The sequence below is a fragment of the Balaenoptera musculus genome, chromosome 6 (genome assembly GCF_009873245.2).
Source record: "Balaenoptera musculus isolate JJ_BM4_2016_0621 chromosome 6, mBalMus1.pri.v3, whole genome shotgun sequence".
Taxonomy (NCBI): domain Eukaryota; kingdom Metazoa; phylum Chordata; class Mammalia; order Artiodactyla; family Balaenopteridae; genus Balaenoptera; species Balaenoptera musculus.
In genome coordinates this window covers 50240432-50262412 of record NC_045790.1, presented here as the reverse complement: position 1 = coordinate 50262412, position 21981 = coordinate 50240432, and the positions used below count along the sequence as shown (strand labels likewise).

General features: G+C 40.2%; 1 protein-coding gene across 9 annotated transcripts in view; it reads right to left on the bottom strand.

Annotated features, from left to right (window-relative positions):
* Positions 1-21981, bottom strand: part of BNC2 (basonuclin 2) — a 417278-nt gene that overhangs the window by 233526 nt on the left and 161771 nt on the right. Inside the window, exon 1 of one of the 9 annotated variants that reach the window (XM_036855923.1) lies at positions 2301-2360. The exons of the other annotated variants lie outside the window; for them this stretch is intronic. Coding sequence (XP_036711818.1) covers positions 2301-2309 — 9 coding nt within the window. The 5' untranslated portion in view covers positions 2310-2360. Of the gene's footprint in view, positions 1-2300; positions 2361-21981 lie in introns of those variants that run through there. 9 annotated transcript variants of the gene reach the window in all.

The window sequence follows — 21981 nt, the reverse complement described above, 5'->3', positions numbered from 1 at the left end:
TTTGGACCATGACTCCAATAAAAACCCATAACTACAATAAAAGAACACATATAATAACTGTGTAACTCAGCTGCTCTTCTTAGAAGTTGGTTTGGGAAACAGTCTCTTCCGTCTCTAAGTACTGAAGACGTGCGTACGGTTTTCATTTCACTGAGGACTACCTTTTTGTTTTTCCTTACGCTCTTCTCTAAATCTTCACTAATCTATCAGATATCACAGTTTAATAGAGGCATTAACTATACCTATTGGGGTTCCCGGTTCCATCTGGAAAAAGGTGGTGAGGATTTGAGTCTACGTTTAAAGACCTGAAAGAGCCAAATCACCCTGAGGAAGAATTCTGCTAAATAACTGTTTTTCAGAAGAATAGTAAGAGTAGCTAAACAGTTAACAACTTTCCCCCCATTCCAAAATCAAGGATATGGTATATAATTGAGATAAGGCCTATAAATGTTTGTGCTTCCATGTGGCTAAAGCGATGGAACCGTGCCCATGATAGGGAAATGCATTACCTATTCCAGATCACTCCGGTCCTAATGGGGAATTTTTCAAGTGGTACGCTGAAATTATTAGGAAAATGTCAACGTTCCTTTCTAACAACAAAGTGGGGGGTAAAAGCACCTGAACTCACCTGAGAAGCATGCTACAACAAACGAGGGATTCGGCACAGACACTGCTCCAGAGGGCTCTAGGTTTTAGCGCCTCCCTGAAAACACGGCATCAGTCCCTAGAGCAGGTTCCTCCCCTGCGCTACCAAACACCCTTCCCGTCTCACCACCTGTCCTAGCCACATCAGCCAACTTCCCCCATTCGTAGCTAATTAGCATCTTGCTCTGAGCTTGCCCCGTGTGCCTCACAATTCCTGACAACCTGGAGGAGGACGCACGGGCACAAATCAGAAGTGTGGAGAATTAATGCTCCCAGGGCCACACTGCTCAACCGAGAATGAGAGCAAACGGGTAAACATTTTCCCCTTTTATTTTGGGCGGAGACATATTCATGAGGTACCTCTGAAGGCCCAAGCGAGAATGAGCATCATTAACAGTAGTATTTCAGTAATTCATCTTTGTACTGGTTTCCCCAGGCCCTTCACTCCTACTCTGGGATCTACCCAAACTAAGTACCTTCATGAAAGGCACCGTCTCAGGATCTGTTTGCAGGAGGACCTAGTTTAAGTCAGCTTCCCAAAGATCCTAAGATAACATAGTATCTGACTGTATCAAAATGAAGGAAGAGATAAGTGACATAATTCACAGTAAAAGGAAAAGATAAATGTTTAGGGAAAGAAACTAGGAAAGCACAAGAAGGCTAGATCTTTCCACCCAATAGAATAGACAGCCCATGGAGAAGCTATACTCATCAGAAAAATTCGGAAGGGTATAACTTGTAGCCCTTTACTTTTACCACCAGGGCTTCTATTCAACAGAGACCCAGACTATACCCCCAGAGCTTCTCACACACTCTGGTCATACGCATCACTCTCAGCTAGAAAAAGGGCATGTAGCCCATATTGCCTTCTCAGCTCTTTGAAACATGCTTCCTATCAGATCTGAGAAGCAAGCTCAAGTAAGCAAGCAGAGAAGAACAGTCGGCCCACTGTTTGTGACCTCTTCAACCCAGAAGGCATCATGTCCCACCATATGCCTGACTCTGATCAGCAGAGCCCCTGATTTCAATACTGGTTTCACAAGTATTGTCCTGAAAGGCTTCCGGGAAACAGACCCAAACGCCATCAGATATATCTGCATAGTTTAACAGTGACTGAAAATCCAAGTTGCATAATCCAGGACAGAGCCAAGTGTAACAGTGAAAATGTATCCTTACACGTACTGTTGAGGTTGTCTTACGCCACATTTGCTCTCATGAAGCAAACTCTGCACAAAGCATTCATAGGTGATGGGTCTGAAATCTTTTAGTGGTTACTGATTCACAAAACCACAGAAATACTACATATTCTGCTAACAGCCAGGGGACGCTGCCATGGCATCATAGTCACTGTTGAAATGGAGATGTGCGGCACTCCTATGAAGATAAGACAAAAATCTTTAAAGTAATATATCCAGATAGCGGATTTGTCAATTTGGAAATGTTTAACATCAACATAGACCAGTAGAGAAGGAAAAAAGCATCCTAACCGTTTAGGGCAAAATGAAATCACAATTAAGATTTTATGATACACATTCCTAATTGCCCTGTGCATAATCCTAGAAGGACCCTGTTCTAAATCCATTCTCTAAATGAGATTAAGTAGAAACAACAAGCCATCAGCCTCCATTCATAAAAATAAATCAAGAGGGAATTACCTGTGACATTTTTTTCCCTGCAATTCCTTAGTTAAATGATTGGACACCACTGTCAAGTTCTGTTAAAGAATAAAAGAACGCCATGGAGTAGGTAAGCAACCTGAGAGCAAGGTCAATAAAGTGCACAGCTTTGATTTAACTTCCCATAAGCAAAGTTTTCATTTGTAGACATCAAAAAACCAACTTCATGGAGTCTGGGGGGTGGCAAACTAGGAAAGTAGGCAGGGTAAATAAGGGGAAAAAATACCAAGCAAAAGTTCTGAATCAAATACTAAATAATGACACTAACAATATTCTTTTGCACTAGGATTCTGTTTAGCTTTTTTAAAAAGTGTTTCTGTTTTCTACTCTCTAGCTGACAAGAGTACTTTCCATTTCATACAAAAGATAACAAATGTTCCTTGCATGTGTTAGACATGGACTTATATGACTAATAGTTATAAACAAAATTCCTTTGCACATCAAAGAAAAAAAAACTTTGTTTATTCAAGAAATTCCTAATGGCTTCATTTGTAAGTAGAACTTTCTCTTTATTTGAGACCCAGTGGCACAGCAGAGTATAGCTGGAAGACAGCAGGTAGCTCTCATAATGAACTTTGCACAGTTTTGAGAAAATAATATCTAAAGGCAGTTCCTTCTTCTGGGGTCAGTAGATTAGTGGTTCAAAAAGAATAAACTATCCAGGGAACATCCTGAGATTTAAATAAAAAAAAAAAAAAACCCACACAACTGGAGGGGGAAAGGAGGAACATTCTTGCTAATTAAAATTTCCAGCTCTTATGGTCCTCTATATTCACAAACCCCAGTCAAGAAAGGCCTACAGGATCAGGCCTGTACTAAGAAAAAAGTATACCATCATCACATTCATTGTATTATTACTTCATAATTCTAACCAGCCAGGTTTATATAGAAGAGATTAAATAACAAGATAATCTTATAAACAATGCTCATTTCATCAGTGTACCAAATAAGTTTGATTTATATCAGTGACTGTGCTTCTAATTAATTTATGCACCCACATGGTTTAATTTACACAGACACCCACACTAGGGTAGGGACAGCTATTTTTTTTAATGTCTTGAACTTTGTTATGGGTTCATGTTTAGGCTTCCCGATGTTGCTGTTTTAGTTTCCCCACACCTCATTTTTGATGTGACTGTTAAAATACCTTTCATTAAAGTTGAAGCATGCAGAGAGAAAATATTTGATCAAACTCAACACCTATCTCCCTTGCCAACTTTTATATGCTTAATTTTAGTTGGTATAGCTTTACTCAAACTTACAACCAGATCTGCTCATTCCAAAGTTGTGAACTTACCTCTTCTTACAATATTCCCTTCGAAGCCTTTTGGATATATAAGTTCATCTCATTACAGCATCAATCCTAAACTCCTATATTTGTTTTAATGCATTTTCTAGTGACTTAGAGTGGGGGAAAGGCTGTTAATTTTTAAAAACATATCATTTCTATTAACATGGGGGGCTTGGATACCTTTTGTAAAGTACACTCCAGAATGCTGGTTTACAATAGCAGGTATCGCAGAAATGAGAAAAATCCATAGAGGGAGGAAAATTCAATTCTTTCCAATTCTTTAACCAGAAAGATAAAAACAACATCTCTGAATCTAGACCCACTCACAATAAGCTATCAGTGACATGATGGTAATGCCAGCACTCCATGAAAACCCTTAAAAAATAACAACCTACAGGAATATCCTGGTGTCAGGATTAGTCCAGTTTAGTCATTTTACAACTTCCACGGATGGTTTCAGTGTAGGGATGAATCAGGCAAGCAAACAGGTTTTTACTTGTCTCTGATATAAAACTTTTATTTATGTATTTGGATCAATGTTTATTTGTAGGACCTTAATACAATAACAGATGTCAGCTACATTATCTGTTTTTGATTATAAACTTCTAGAGGGCAGAGACCCTGTCTATTCAGCTCACTTTTTATAGGATGCAAACACAGTACCATCCCAAAAAGGCACTTAAAGATGGTTTTTATAATAACAATGATTTCAAGGGGACTTGGTCTGCTTCCACACTCCATGAAACTCCACTGGCATGTATTGAACATTAAAGAGTAACAACTTTATATTCTTGGGTAACTCCATTCTTCAGATGTCAGAAATGGAGAATTTTTACTAACTATGTAATTTGGGGCAAGCCTTTTAAAATTTCTGGGCCTCAGTTTCCAAATCTATAAGATGGAGACATTACATTATATAACTTCAGATGATTTCCAGGTTTAAATTTTGAAACCACAAGAAAAAAATACTGAGTCCTAAAGAATCTCACACACAAACTGAGGTTCCATTATCCACCCAAGCAAAAGTTTTTTCTTTCTTTTGCGGGTGGAGGTAGAGGGACTATGTGTTCTCAATGTAAATTATTTATTATGCCTAACTCCAACAAAATATTCAAACAGAACATCACCAGTTATTCTTGTAAACAAAGAAAATATGTGGATATGTATGTAATGAGATATATGCTGTATGTATATACAAAATCCATATACATGCACACACCCCCAAACACATAATTCTCTCTACTGAAGCCAAGAATTAAAATACTTCCGTGTTTTCTTGTCTTTTCTTTCTCCCTCTATGAAGCATCTATGAAGCTATTATGACGAAGGAACTTACATAAAGTAAAAATAAGCTTCTTATGTTAATACTGACGGCTCCCAACACGAACAGCTTAGGTTAAGCTGGTCACCTGAAATCTAGATAATATCCTCTCATAGAAACAGTGGTATTGAGACAGGATGCAAAATGCACTTCTCAGGCCATTCAACCAACATTTATTTAATCTATAATGTGCCTGAAATATATAATTCAAGACACAGAATTTACGAATTTACTACTACTTAAGCAGACAGTGAGAGTAGTAACAGCAGAAGAATAAAGAAGGTCCCCCCAAAGTAGGGGCATCCAGTTCACACACCATCAAAATAAAAAGGTGTAGCGTGGGGGTGGCGGACTTACGTTCATGAAACTGCTTTTTATCTGTGTCTACTAAAACAGCTGCAAGAGAAAACGTCAAACGACTACTGAGGATATACTATCATTTTCTTTTTTTAAATTTAACTTTTATCTTATAATGGAGTGTAGTTGATTTACAATGTTGTGTTAGTTTCAGGTGCACAGCAAAGTGATTCAGTTATACCTATACATATATCCATTCTTTTTCAGATTCTTTTCCCATATAGGTTATTACAGAATATTGGGTAGAGTTCCCTGTGCTACACAGTAGGTCCCTGTTGATTATCTATTTTATATATAGTAGTGTGTTTGTTAATCCCAAACTCCTGATTTATCCCCCGCCCACGTTTCCTCTTTGGTAACCATGAGTTTGTTTTCTATACTATCATTTTCTTATTTGTTTTGAGAAACAAATAAATGTTCTACAGAATTCAGTGATTTCTTCCAAGTAAAGAAAGAAAAACATAGGTATCTTGTTCAAAATTTCCCATGTTCACCTTGCATTCCCTATTCTTGGGGGAAGAATTGTAAAACTTTTTAAAGGTGAGTAACATTTAAATAGTAGAGATGGGTGAAATTTTCAGGAGAAAAATTTATTCTTAATTTTTACCTGCTTAGCCGACAGATGCTAGTACAATTTATACATAATAACAATAATGCAGTCACATCACTATTTGCAATGTGCTAGGCACAGTGCCCCCCGCACACATCATCTCCTTCAATCCTTCCAACAATGCCAAGGAGATAGATCTGAAGAACACAAGTCTTCCTACTCTATTACATGAATTAAAATGAAATCCAAAGATCAAAACACACAAGGAACATTATCTTAACTACTGGTTACTCTATTAGACATCAAGAAACGCAAGTGTTTTGATTTGAATGTCTTCCTTCTATGTTGAGGAAGAAGGAAGATGGTTACTCAGAACCGCAAATTTCTGGCTTTCATCGACAACAATTCCATTCAAGCGTCCAGGTAAAGGGATAATTTAGTGAGTAGTCTGCATTCCTTTTAAAAAAAGGTAATCAAGGTTCCTTCACATTCCTTAAAAAAATCCACCAATGGTCATATACAAGTTTATGTTAAAATGCAACCTAGGGCTTCCCTGGTGGCACAGTGGTTAAGAATCCGCCTGCCAATGCAAGGGACACGGGTTTGAGCCCTGGCCTGGGAAGATCCCACATACCGCGGAGCTACTAAGCCCGTGCGCCACAGCTACTGAGCCTGCGCTCTGGAGCCCACAAGCCACAACTACTGAGCCCACGTGCCACAACTGCTGAAGCCTGCGCACCTAGAGCCCGTGCTCCGCAACAAGAGAAGCCACGACAATGAGAAGCCCGCGCACCGCAATGAAGAGTAGACCCCGCTCGCCGCAACTAGAGGGAGCCCGCGTGCAGCAACGAAGACCAAACACAGCCAAAAATAAAACTGAATAAATAATTTTTTTAAAAAAAGCATATTAGTAGCAGTAAAACTAACAGTATAAATGAAAACAGAATTGCAGTTCGTTTCTTTGGAGGCTGAAGAATGAGAACAGGTTGTAAAGAGAAAGGATAAAATAAGTGAGAATAAAGGAAAAGAGAAAATGGAAAAGGAAAAGACAAAGGAGTTACACAACAGGGGAGAGAGAAAGGCAATGAGGTAGCAAGGGGATGGATAGGGCAAAGTGAGATAAGACACAGCTAGCGAAATGGCTTTTGTCCAACGCTTGCCAGGGCTCTGGACCATCGCCTCCGCCTGCTAGAGGGATAACTTCTCCGATGGTTTTAAAAAATGCTTCTTGTATCTAAACATCCTCATTTTATTTTTCAGATTCCTGTGTTTATTTTTGAATAAAAGTTCAAATTTGAAGACTCTGCTCATGTATAAAAGGAATGACTTTTATTTTAGAAATGTACTTTGGAACCTACACATCATTGCTCAGTTTAGTGCTCAAAACCTCAGGGATGTCCCGACATTCCAACCTGACAGTCTTGCCTTTGTAAAGAAGTGAATACTGCCTCTTTCCACTGTGCCTGAAAATTACACTTGAAATCAGTCTTCACTGATGATGCAAAGCCTTAAAAATACGTTCATCTGCTGGAGGAGTCATCTATCACCAAAGAGAGTTGTTTTCATTCTGAAGAAAACAACACAGATGTGCCCAAAGTGCTGGAAGCCTCAAAGGGACGTCCAAAGTTGGTCATCAGAGAGACATCGTCCTCCAGCCTGGAGTACGTAGGTGGAGCAACGGCACCCAATACTGACTCAAAGCCAGAATCTATGGAAAGGTACACCATGCATCAATTCAGCCTGGCTTAGCAGACTAAGGACCCCGTCCACCCAACCACCTTGGCCCGAAGGCTTGCTTTTTTATACCCATCCACCTACCCGTCCTCTCTGTGCTCCAATAAACCACTGGTCCTGACTATCTCTCTCAATACCTTAAGAATCCCTTTATATAAAAATTCATGGGGTTTCCCTGGTGGCGCAGTGGTTAAGAATCTGCCTGCCAATGCAGGGGACACAGGTTCGAGCCCTGGTCCAGGAAGATCCCACATGCCGAGGAGCAACTAAGCCCGTGAGCCACAACTACTGAGCCTGCGCTCTAGAGCCCGCGAGCCACAACTACTGAGCTCACGTGCCACAACTCCTGAAGCCTGCGCGCCCAGAGCCTGTGCTCCGCGACAAGAGAAGCCACTGCAATGAGAAGCCCGCGCTCTGCAACGAAGAGTAGCCCCCACTCTCGGCAACTAGAGAAAGCCCACGCACAGCAACAAAGACCCAATGCAGCCAAAAATAAAACAAACAAACAAATTTATTTTTAAAAAAATTCATTAAATGCTGTACCATTCTCAATATACTGATCCTACAAACTGTAACTCTATGAAGTGGTTCAACACTGTGTCATCACCACACAGCAACTTGTTTCATTTACAGTATCTATTTCACTTCTACTCATGAGCTAATATAATTCAATTTTTTTTAACTGCACACAGGCTGCTAGACACATGTGCACGGCAAATGGAATCTGAACTTAGCTTAACAGCCTCATTTATTCCTGATGGTTTAAATTATTTCATCACAATTAATGACACCCCCTCAGCTTCCTGTGCAGCGCGGCCAGATGTTCAGAGACCACAAAGCCACTCTCCTCTTTGACGGCTGGTGACAGGTCGTCCTCTGAAGGATGTTCCCTAGGCACTCGGGCTGGATGGCACCTCCACTGCTTAGCACCTCTCTGCCTCCCAGACTCTAACCATGTAGAGGAAAAGGCAGGAAGGCACGAGAGACCAGCAAATGCGTTAGCGACAGCAAGTCCCTAGACGCGACCTAAATCTGAAGGGACCTGGTGCCACCACAGGAGCTCCTAACCTTGCTGTCTTGTGAAAGCACTCTTCGCCTCCACCTTCCCAGCCACTGGCATCCACTGAGGGCCTGGCCTGGTGTCAGTCCTCGGGCACCATCGAAGGACAACAAAAACATCAGTTTTTCCACCGGGATCCTTGTTGGTCATGGTAATTTTGTGTTGAGGGGTATTGTTTAAACTTACTCCCCCCATCAGGATCACCACCTTGTTTTCTAAGAGTGAACAGTTTCTTCAAGTACGATTATTTTCTCCCCTGTTCAATAGACACTTCCCACAGAAACATGCAACATTTTGGCAACTTGTGGTAAGCAGTTGTGCCCCTTATTCTCTGTTAAGCTTTACTGGGGTATAATCTAATTGACAGACAAAAAGTAACAGACATTCCATGTATACATCTTCATGAGTTTGGTTGACCTCTTTTTCCTAGGCTTAAGTAGGATTTCTTCTTTTCAGGGGCTGTTGGCTTTTTGTTTTTGTTCTCGTTAGGTTTTGTTTGTTGTTGCTTTGTTATTTTTTTTAAAAGAACAGAATGAAAAAGAGACCACATTTTTCCTATTTTGAGTCTCACATGGGCAAAGCCATTTACTTTCTTAACAGTAAAAAAAAAAAAAAACAATTTTTCCTCAGAAATTCATAAATAGTAATTATCTTATATTCATCATTTGAGTTTCACACACAAAAAAATAAATTTGTATAATGACAGGTAGCTAAGAGGGTAGCAGAAATAGTAAACATGCTAGCACTTTTACAATAAGAATCCAATACTACACTCTAATTTGGAAAACATTTCCATCAACTAGCGAACATGTGGCAGACATTTTATGGATTATTTTTTAAATGTTAAAAAAAATAAAAATGCTGATCTTATTCAGGGAGTAAGGGGCCTTTTCGTTTGCCAAAAAGTTTAATAGAAAAACTGAAAGGCCACCTGTGTCAGCCCACCCTATAGTACGAACATAAGCTATAAGAGCACTTTGGAAAATATTTGTAAACTAAGATGAGAAAAAAAAATCAGTATCAATACAGATTCCAAGCAGATGCAAAAGGCTTCCGTGCATGTTAATGATTATGTGTGTGGCCTACACAGGCTAATTTCAGATACCTTCAAAACTCACTATACATTCTCTTTTATAAGCTATTTGGGATTAAAACTAGGACCTTATCCATAACAACTTTGACAATGGACACAAATACAAGGTAAGCTAATCAAGCCAAACAAGTTGAATTTTCTCCCTCATGGATGGCTTTTTAGGTCTTAAATGACTACTGAATTTTACCAGACATGCTACACTTAGTATTTTGACAGTTGTTTATTAAAACTAGTTTCCTAGGAAGTCCATAGAAACCACCAGTCTAGTTTTTATCAGAATTGAGACGATCAGAGAGAAGTTGTGATGATGGTATACTTGCAGCAAGCAGACAACAATAGGAAACTCTTAGCATTCCCAGAGTTGCATCAAATTTTCCATGGACCAAAACTAAAATGAAATCGTTCAATTACTGAGAGGTAGATAAGTAAAATAAACAACTAATTTCATACAGTGAAGTTGGGAGAAAGTCATATGGACCTCATTGTGTTGTCTCCAAACACATTTTATCGGAGGGGAAAAAGGAGCTGAATAAACTTTAAACTCTCATGTAGGGATGTATTGCTTGTGTGTCCCTGGCAGATGTGGAAAGGAGATGAAATGGGCAAGGGAGAATCAAATATCCCATCGCTGCAGGTTTGCTGAGGGAAAGAGCACTGCAAAGATCTCACATCTGGCAATCATTTGTCAATAGCTGGAAAGAGAACGGCAGGAAACTTTCTGGCTCTTGGAGAAGATGAAAAGACAAAAACCATGTGTCACACACACACCCACACTCTCTCTCTCTTTGCAATGGTACAATGACTACTACACTTATTCTCCACCCCTCCTTTCCCCTCTAAATTTAATGATCTTCAGATATACTCGACTCCATGGTCAAAAACATGCAGTCACTTGACTTGTTAAAGCTGCAGTGTATGTACATTTTTCAAATAAACCCCAGGGCTGATGTTAGAAAATCAAAATCAGTCAAGCATAGACCGCCTGGTACTTTGGGCAGGAATCCTTGTGGTTTAGTCAATAAACAGAATCTGAATGAAAGACACCACAGTAACTAGACAGTAACGTTTTGAACAGTTCTTAACCTTAAGGGGGGCTCAGGCAGGCGGGTGCGCTAGTGACTATGGACACGGTTACCAGTCCCCTTAGACGGCTCCCTCTCCCTGTGACAGGACTGTGCGTGGCACAAGGTCATCTGCTCTTCCTAACACACACACTCAATAAAAAAGTAAACTTGTATTTGAGAGATGCTGGGAATAAATTTGGGGAGGGAACAGCTTGTTGCTGTTGTTGTTTAAAATATTACATCTATTTAACAGGGTGGGAAGGGGGAAACCTCAGCTTCCGGGTGTCCGTATGGATGAAAACAATATAGAAAATTGGTTAGCTTCATTATGAGTTCACAAAAATGACCAGCTTTGCCCCATCAGGTTTACCATGTAATAAAAAGTTTTCAAGACAACCCACACAAAATTAATTAACTTCTCCCAAATCACAGGAATGTAAACCTGTTCGTGGTGATCGACAGACTTCAATGGGCAGCTCTGCTTCGCCCTTATGCTGCCTTTAACTAGCAGCCGCCGCCGTCCCTGTGATTCTGTAAGTGAATGCTGCAGGTTGTTTAATAACCTGGCAAATTCACAGTAGCTTGTCAAATTATTACAGGAACAGTGCCATCACTAAACAAGCCTGATCACGGTTAATTACAATGTAGACTAGACAGCAGCCACGATTGTTCATTAATTACAGGAAGCACCTCATTTAAATTTTATGGAAATTTACATTTGCACCCCAGTATGTCTGGGGAAAAAAAAAGTGATCCTTCATGCCTTCATAGAAGAAAGGAGTCTGTGGTTTATGAAACATCACAGTAAATTGTGTCTAATCGGGTACTGAAATATTGGTTCATTATTTACTCTAATTTTCTAAGCACTTTAGTGGTGAAAAATACCAAGTCAAACCCCACATCTTGAATTCCCAACCAGGAAAGGAACTGTGCTGGGCTAACTGTAACAACACACGATGAGGCACAGTGAGACTAAAACAGTCACTTTTATGATTAAAAATAAAATATTTGGGACTTGCCTGGTGGTGCAGTGGTTGAGAATCCGCCTGCCAATGCAGGGGACACAGGTTCGAGCCCCAGTGTGGGAAGATCCCACATGCCGCGGAGCAACTAAGCCCGTGAGCCACAACCACTGAAGCCTGCGCTCTAGAGCCTGAGAGCCACAACTACTGAAACTCGTGTGCCACAGCTACTGAAGCCCGCGCTCCGCAACAAAAGAAGCCACCGTTACGAGAAGCCCATGCACAGCAACGAAGAGTAGCCCTGGCTCACCGCAACTAGAGAAAGCCCACGCGCAGCAACAAAGACCCAATGCAGCCAAAAATAAATAAATAAGTTTATTAAAATAAATAAAACAAAATAAAATAAAATATTTAACAGCAATTAAGGAGGTCTAAACTAGAATAACAATTTCCCATAAAATAATTATATAAGAGGACAATTTTGGGAGCCTATGCATCAGTTAACCTCCAGAGCTAAAGAAAGTACACAGTTTCATATGTACTTCAAAAGCCACTGAAGAAAATCAAGAAAGTTAAGACAGTAAATCAAAGTCTGGATTTCCAGCTACTTTTCTAAATCAGGTATATTAACACAAAAAAGACAGCAGATGCCCTTGCAAAAGTCAAGTCATGCTCAGACTTCCACAATGACAGTCATTCAAAACCAAGGATACATTCATGAAAGAGTGTCAGGGATCTTGGAATTATTAAATGATAAAGTTGCTAAGTCATCTGAAATTTTAAGGATTAAAAGGAAAGGGTTAAAAGAAAGAAGGTAAGAAGAGGAAGGGGCTCCATCAGTCCTGAGAATTCATGTCAGGTACAAATACAAAGGTAAACCAGATATGGATACTGTGTGTCTAAATGAAAATCCTTCACAGGAAAGGATATAAACAAGCCAGAGCTCCTAAATCGAGGTGTACAAGAGATTATTCTCAGAATCAAGAGGCCAAACATAAAATTCTCTCGTGGTTATAATGCCTGGCCCTGGGGGAAAGTCTGAGATCCAAGAAGGAAAAGTAAACGACGCTGGCAAGTCCTATGATGAGTTCCCCGGAGTGCAGAGTTGGACTAAAAAATAAGAAATGGCTCACTTGATAGGAAAAAAAAAAAAAAGACCAGAATGCACATGCCATGGCAAGAATGAAAGGACTCTAAGCTACTCCTGGAACTGTTAGCTGGTGAAGAATATATTAAGTGTCAAGTTTATTATGACAGACATAATATGAATATGTACCAGGTATTATTAAAATGTATGGAAGCCATAATTAGAAAAGAAGAGGAGAAAAGAGAGAAAGAAATGGTTCAAGTGGGTCCCAGTTAATGCACCAATGCTTCGTAGTTGACTATCTTTTCACATATTCAGCTTTTCCACTCAGTCCACCAAAATGCTGTTGCAATAGGAGGAATCCAATAAAATGAGCCCTTTCTTTTCTTTGCCCAGTAACTTGGGTCTTCCTTGCAAGGCCCTCGCTGAACTGTCAACTCCACAATCTGTTTAGCTACCTACAACCGCGGTTTCACTTCAACATGTAAATATACATTTTCTCCCTTGGTATGTCGAAGTAAAGTGCTCCATTGGTCTCTTTCAGTTTTATTTCATGCACCCACATCTGCAAAACCCATCGCTCTCTGCTCCATAACTCAAGGTTCAAAAACAGATTATCCAACAACCACCCATGACAGACCATTCCAGGTGACGTGTTTGAAGAACATCACTCGTCCAACCCGAAGGGGTCAAGGATCAGACTACTCTTCACGAAAAGTCTTCCATCACTCTGCATATATGTGTCACACACAAGCTGTGTGCTTTCTAAAACTGGGAAACGCATGATCATGTCTCATACGTGCCACACCTGCTTTTCTGTTGTATCATAGCCATATGTCGCCCAGACAGTACCAGCTTGTGGCACCGCTGAGCTCAGGTGGTCTTCCCTAGGCCAAGAGCAGGTGCGCAAGAGATGGTGTCCCCTTCAGAGTATCATAAAAACTGAAACCTCCTCTGACCACCACTTCCGCCATCACGCCCACTGTGAAGTCAATTTTTTAAACTATTCTCTTTTCTCATTTGGGGGGTCTAAATCAGTAAAAAAAAAAAAAAAAAATGTTTTTTAACACTGAGCTCACTATGCTCATCCCCTAAGTCTTAAAATTTAGAAAATGATGCCAAATAGAGGCCCTAAAAAATAGTATGGGTTTGCCCATGCAAGGGGGTGCCATCCACACTGAAACTTCAGTCTGCATCTTTGCATTACTGGCACACACATTCCATAACTATTAACAGGTACCTGGAAGTGGAGATAGGCCTTTGGCCAGGATGTCATATTTATATTTTTAATCTGCAATACACCACACCGTTTCTAATTTCTCAAGACCACACAACGAATTCCAAGTCAATACTTTCATGAAAAATGTGCTTTGTAAATAAACTTAATATTACACCAGAGGACCTATCTCCCAATCCATGAAGAAGGAAGCTACTTATCATTAAGTCCTATTTTTCTAATACAGCGCCCAGCTGAACGGCTTCCGTTCTCCTGAGCTGGGAGACCACAATGCAGGAAACATGACTGGCTCCCCAGGTGTCCCCAGAGCCTAGCATCATTCTTAGTACTTGATAATGATGATTTGAAAAGATGAGAGCTAAGATTTCCTGAGTGCCTGTTACGCGCCAGGTCCTGTGCTAACTGTTAGGTATGTGTTAGAACATTTAATCCTCACGGTCACCTAGTGTGGGAAATCTCCATTTCATAGATGAGAAAGCTAAAGCCCAGTTAGGTTGAGTGACTTGCCAAAGATCTCACAGCAACTGTGTCAACCTAGGTAGCCAGCCTTCAGAAACCACGTTCTTATTCACTGCAGTACATACTAAGTCTTGATTTCTTGAATGAGTAAATGAACGATCTCTAGTTACATACAACTTAACCTGAAAAGGACTTTTTGCTGCACAGATGCTACACTGGGCCCTCTGTTATACCTGTCTCAGCAGTTGCCTGTCTCCTGATGGCATCTGATGTATCTGCACGGCCTTCAGAGACCACTGTTACTGTCACACCACCCCCAACTGATAAAACAGTAAGACTCCAACCTGGACTTCCAGCCTCTGGTCTGGCTCCTCCAGGTTTGGGCAGAAGTCTGCACCCAGCACTCTGCCAGCACATGCCACTGGAACCTGGGGGAATACGGCCAAGTTAGATGCTGGCTGTGGAGGCTGCTGAAAACTGCACACAAACACACGTGACCCAGGCAGAAGCAGGGACATCCCAACGGCAGTTCTGAAACAGAACGGCTTCCATCACGGCTTCACAGGTTTTTGACACTCAGTAGGTCAAATATATTGTAAATATCACACAGCCAAGTTTATTAACTACCAAAAGGTAAATTCTAAAAAGAAAAAATCCACATAAATTTTATTGCCCCTTGTATCCACAGCATGTAGCACAAAGCAGGCACTTAATATCCGTGGACTGTAGAAAGAGGAGGAGAGAAGAAGGAAAGTCAAAAGGAAGGAAGGGAGGAAATGAGGGAAGGGAAAAAGAAACAGAATCTCTGCTTGAAATTGGTGACTTTTTTTCTCTTCTCATTTTCTTAAGTGGGAATTAAGAAAACTGCATTCTATAATGCCTAAAGTTCCTTTGCACACTTAAAATACCAGTTCAAATTTTTTTTTTCTATTCCTGGCATGGGCTAGTATTTATTTATCAACATGTATTATTTACTTACTGTATTTAAGCTACATTTAAGAGGCTCATTTTACGTCTGCTCTAATACTAAAAATAACAAAAAAGCTATGATTTAGTTAATGTTTCTCTGTATCTAGAATCCTACAATGAAAGCCGCTAAGATTCCCTTTCAAAACTAAGCTACCTATTACAATTAGTTATTCTCATCCTGAAATATTACCTACTTATTAGTCACATGCTTACTTCATCTTAAAATTTTTAAGATAAAGAGAATTTAGATTCCATTGAAACCTGTTTTCTGCTTTTTAAATTCTTCTCTAAATCTCTACTCAGTATTTCCAAACACATACTACCTTCATTAATCATACAACTATCTATGTGTATCAGAATCTCAATCCATCAATCAGCTTCATCTCACCTGTATCTTCTTTCCCTCTCAAAGCCCTCCTTTGGTATTTTGTTTTATTTATTTTTTTAACTCCAACTGGGATCATCTGTGCCAATCAATTTTCTTTGTTCAGAGATCAGTTTTCAGCCAAGCACGCTGTCTTAGGAGGTATTTCCTTCTTTCTTTTGACCCACAAATCTGTTCACTTCTCCAGATTTAAACAATTTTCAATAAACTCCACTTTGCAAGTTTACTAGTGAATATAACATATATATTTTTTAAAAAGTCAACTCTTCTAACATTTTTAGGTCCAACTTTCCTATTCTTTTCAAGTGTCTTATTCTTTCTTCCTGCCTATTTCCATAAAGTGACATCAACAGAATATCAGCTGTCTTTGAAATTAACCACTCTTTACCCACAAATTTCTTCATTTGGAGCCTGAGAAGGAAAGGAAAAGGAGGTTGCATCTACTGAGCGCTTGCATTGTGCCAGTCACCATGTGGGTACCTTACATCGAGATTAACCCTTTTTTTCCTTTCAACCATCTTATGGGATATGAGCATCTCCATTTCACAAGAGAGGGGGAGCTTTAGAGTAGTTAAATAACTAGCTCAGGGGCACATGCTAGAAAATTACAAAGCCCAAACTTAAGAAATGAGAAAGAGCGAGAACATTTTTCAAAGAAGTTAATGAAAAACATGTAATAGTTGCTTTTAGTAGCATCCATTCTAGAGGCATTTGTTGATGTTTCGTATGAAAGAAATTACGAAGAAGACAATTAAAGGAAATGAACAAAGTGTCACAAGAAATCAAGACCTACTACTCACTCTTTGGTCTGGGACAACATCAGCAAGGTTAAAGGGGATTTTTCCTCTAACTTGAGAAATGAGAAAGAAACGGGTCATGGAGAGGAATAGAGACACTGCATCTGTCTTGTGTCACCCACAGAACAATGCTGATCCCACCCCACACTGACACGTGGTGAGGGCACCGATGAGTTGTGCGACAGTAATTCTCCCTAGGGTGCAAGAGAAGAATTGGGGGAAAATTACTTAGAATATTCCATATCAAAACAAACCCCCCCCAAAGTTTCCTATAAAACTTTAATAAACGTGACTACTTAACTGATTACAGCAGATAAGCCAGAATGCATATGTTGCAAATTAAGTGTAAATAATACTTTATTTCATGTACACAAAACAGTTGCCACTTACCTTAATATTAGTTGACCATGTCACAAAGACAAAGTTTCTAGTTCCTTTTTACCCTCACAGAAGGCATTTCATAAACACTCTCAAGAGGAATGGAGAAAGTTAAACAACTACAATTACACTCAATTACAACCTCAAACACTTAGAAATACACAGTTGCTGAGAGAAAACAAAAAGGTCTGTGAGTAAGTTGGAAGGAAACTGTGCCAGGCTACTGGAATGTTTCAGCTATCCAAATCACAAAAAGGAACTAGGAGGAAAGCGAAGAGTGCTCTCCATCTTAGAATCCTAGGATTTCTGAGCAGAAAAGAAAATCCTTCTGATCTGTGAAAACGGACTTCCTTAAAGATGAGAAAATTGAGATTTGAACCAAAATCCACATGGTTTCACTCATGAGTTCACCATCTAACAATACTCCCCCTACCTCACCCACCACAATTAGAGTCATCAATTATCAGACAGAGAAAAAGTATAAGGGAAAGGCAAGCTATATCTGTTTCCAGTTCATCAAAATGTCCCAAGGAAAATACACAGGATATAAAAGCTTGATAACCTAATTAGGTATAATTCAGCACACACAGACAATTAGGCCTTTTGATTCAGAAGCCTTAGCAGTCAGCCAACTACCTATAAGCAATCAAAAAATGCCTGACAGAAACAGCAGACCTAAAAATTTTTTTTGGCCATGCCCCACGGCATGCGGGATCTTAGTTCCCCAACCAGAGATCGAACCTGCGCCCCCTGAAGTGGAAGTGCAGAGTCCTAAACACTGGACAGCCAGGGAATTCCCTTTAACTCATTATTACTCCATTTTAAATTAAGATACTAAAATAGGATGTGTACCTTCTGTTTTCAATGGAATTGAAAATTCAAACTGATTTGGAGAATTCCAATTTTATCCTCTTGTCTTCATGCTAGTGTTTAGTGTGCATTTCAACATCATACTTTAAAACAAAGTTCTACCGTGATTTTCATAAAATGTTCACAGTGATTTTGATCTCTGAAACGTAGTAGGACTAAGGGGACATTTTATTTTTTTATTCTTTGTTGCATCTTTGTATACTTTACTCTTAAAGTAATAAAAACATTTAATTTAAAAACAAAGAAAAAAACTAAACTGATCAGCTAGTATTTCTAAACAGTAGGCTGCAGGTTTCATTATGGGATGGTAATTGTCTAGAACTCATCTAAATTTCATTCGGCTGGTGCTATAACAGGAAGTAAGAGGCCTTGAAAGGGACCCTCTAGAATCCCCAGGGAAGCTGGAGCTGAGTGCATATCTACTCTCCTGTAGAGACCTCAAAGGAATCACGGTGTGCGAGAGAGCTATTTACAACTTACTTTGTGTATAATCAGCAGAAACAAAAGATATGACAACAAGCATAAAGGCCTCGCTCTCTCTCTCCTCTCAGGAGAATTCAACAAGGGAGGGCCAGTGGGCATTCACTTCAGTGTCAAAAGGGCTTCCAGAAAACATATTTTCTGTGGGGCAGGGAGGAAATATGGCAGGCTTCCTACACACACACACGCGCACGCACACACACACACGCGTACACACACGTTCTTTGTTTACTGAGATCATACATAAAGACTGTTAGGGACCAGATTTCTGAAAAGAAGACATAAAAACCTCCACATTGTAAACGGGAGCTACCGTTCAAAATACTTGAAGAAGGTGGGTGTAAGGAAAGCAACAAATGAAGAAAGAAAGAGGGGCAGAAGTGATAACTTGGGAAAAGAAACGTGTTACCAAGAAAAGGTCTTATAGAATCTGGGGTGCTTCTTGCAAAGCCACGGCCCATTCGAACTTTAATTTTATTTTTAAACATTAAACATTCAGGCAGGCATTTGCCTGATAAGCACTATAAAAAGTCAGAGCCTAAATAAATTAACTAACTTCCATGCCATCTCAACTCTTTGGTGAAGCTGGCTGTAAGCCCAGAGCAGTTCTGAAGTGTATGTGTTTTGGTGGCTTCCGTCTAGCAGTGAAGGTATGAGGGAAAAGATCTGAACCCAAGGAGAACTTAGAAAAGAATGGAGACAGAGAATTGGCTTTAAAAAATAGAGAGAGGGAGAGAGATAACCCCAAAAGAGTCCCATGAGAGGACTCAGGGACATGGCTGGGTACAAGCTCTGTTACACTCTAAGTCAGAGAAAAGCAATAACAGCCTCATGTCAGTGGTTAGATGATACCAAGCAACAAGAGGAAATACTCAGATAATGCAAAGAATTCAGGAAGACCATTCAGTGAAATGGATTTGAAAATAAGCGAGCCAGGAGCACTTGTGACAAAGAGCAGATAAAGAAATAAATTAATTACCCAACACTGTAAAGACAGCGATGTATGTTAAATGCAGTGCAGCAAACAAGTGAGAGGAATAAATAGAAAAATAAGGTGAGCTAAGTTGCTGGAGGTGCAGATAACGTCTATCTTCATTTTTCAGGCGACGATTGAACTAAACACAACATTCCAGGCCTAAGCCTTCCCAACCATGGAGCCCCAGGCCTTAGCTGCAGAAGGGCCACATATACAGAACCTAAAGCTTAAGAATGAAAAACACCACTTCATGATCAGAAAGGAACTGCTGAGTCAAAACAGTATTTATGCAGCTGCCAATACAGAATGGCCAGAAATATGCTGGTTCTTACAGAGGCCTTAGATGAGGCAGGGTGTTGGAAGGTGAGAAGGATGAACAAGATGTTACAGGAGAAGAACTGAATAGGACGGTGGACAGTCCCCTCTGAGCCATCCCAGAACAATGAACTACAGGAGCAGGATGAGAGACGAGAGAACAGAAGAGGGTTAAGGATGGGATTCTGCCACTCAACAGGCTGACAGACACAGAAGACTACTGGGTGGGGGTGGGTTGCAAAGCATCCTCACAGGAGCCAGGAACTAAGTGAGGTTCAGTCTCTTTCTGCCTCGGGGGCTGGTCCTCTTGGGGGAGCTAGGGCCCTGGCCCTGTGACGGGAGCAACCACTGCAGGTACGATTACAGGAGATTTTCAAAGCCACAAACAACAACAAAAATACCTTGTTTTTATACTGTGAAAGGCAAGATAAAAGATAAAAATCTCTCTTCCCTGGTGACAGACACCCTGAGGAGCCTGATGGACCATGAATAATGCTAAAATTACACAGAATCTTTCTTACAGAGCCTCAAAGGGCTTTACACAAAATATTTATTAATTCCCCTATCAGACGAGTAAGGGGTGGGGAAGAAATTTCCACCGCACTCTTTTTATTTTTAAATAAGAAAACTGAGGCCTATCACTATGGTCTCCCCTCCACATTTGATAAGTTGGACAGAACTGAAATGAAGATGTAGTCCTCTGAACTACCATGCTAGAGTTTTACTAGAAAAGTCTCCTACCATTTGATAGAGTTCACCTATTTCTCCACTTCTTGTTTTATGTGGGTTTTAGCCCTGAAGAAAATGAGGATGAAGTTATTTGCACCTATGCCATGGATGAACTTTATACCCAAGAAAGAAAAGTGCAAAATGAGATTATTTTCAACTGGTTTACAATCGTTCTTGTCATTCAGTACATTGGAAATTGAACACCCCAGGTTGTTGCTTATGGGCATAAACATCGCCAAGTCTGATAACTGACATTAGTGAAATTTCAAATATATGTATGTATATATATGCCCAGATAAACTTTCTTTCTGCCCTCAAGTCTCACCTCCAACTATCCTAAAGGCAGGTAATATGCAATGAGCACTGGCTTTGGAGTGAAACCTCTGTTTTAACCCCAGCTGCAGTACCTTGTGAAGTTGGTCAGTTAATTACCAATTCAGAGCTTTATTTGTTGCATCTGTAAAATGGGAGTAATTATATTTACTGTGTAGGGTTGGCGAGGTTGAAGGAGATGACACAGGTAAAACACCTAACTAAGCAGGCTGTAGGTACACAGCATAGGTAATGATACTTCCCCAGATATCTCCCTCTGCCCCCCAGCACACCATTCCTATCAGGGCTGAGAAGTTTGAGACAGTGAGGGGAGGAATTTGGGGGGGGGGGGGGTGGAAGCAAACTCAAGTGTCAAAGGAATAATATAAGCAATTAGGGAAACTGAAAATTATACCTATTCAATTGGTCTCAATTAGGGGCCAGCTCCATCAACTTGTAGACGGCTTCCTAGAACACTGTGTTGACGAAGACTATGAAGATGTGTCTGGGCTCTGAGAGAATGACCACAAAAGTCTTCTCTGGGGAAAGTAGTAAGAAGAGATACATTTCACTCCCTGCCACTCCTGCCCCAGCCAAGCCTTTCCCAATGAAAACATAGGCAATTTTCTGAGTTCTCTTTCATGCTGGTGGCTTGACCTATGAATTAAAAGTAAGGAGTTTCCAATACACACGACTATACATAAAATAGATAAACAACAACGACCCTCTGTATAGCAAATGGAACTATGTTCAATATCTTGTAATAATCTATAATGGAAAGAATGCGAAAATCAATGTGTGTGTGTGTGTGTGTGTATAACTGAATCACTCTGCTGTACACCTGAAACACTGTAAATTAACTACAATAAAAAATAAATGAATATAAGATGAAAAAGTAAGGAGTTTCCAGGGAGCTCGTGAATAAAGTCTGAAGAAGCCCTACCCTTTTGGAAAAAATAACCCAAAACTAGACAGCAAACTGATAGACAACCAACAGTCTAGGTCAGTGGTTCAAGGTGTATTCTCAGCCCAGGAACATTATTAGCATCACCTGGGAACTCGCTTGAACTGCATTTGCAGCCCCACCTGAGACCTACCTGTGACAGACCCCCTGCGGGGTAGAGCCCAGCCAGGTGTTTTTACAAGCCCTCCAGGTGATGCTGATAAGCATGAAAGTTTGAGAACCACTGGCCTAAATAAACTTGAAAATCAAAAAAGAACTGGGAAGGCAAAA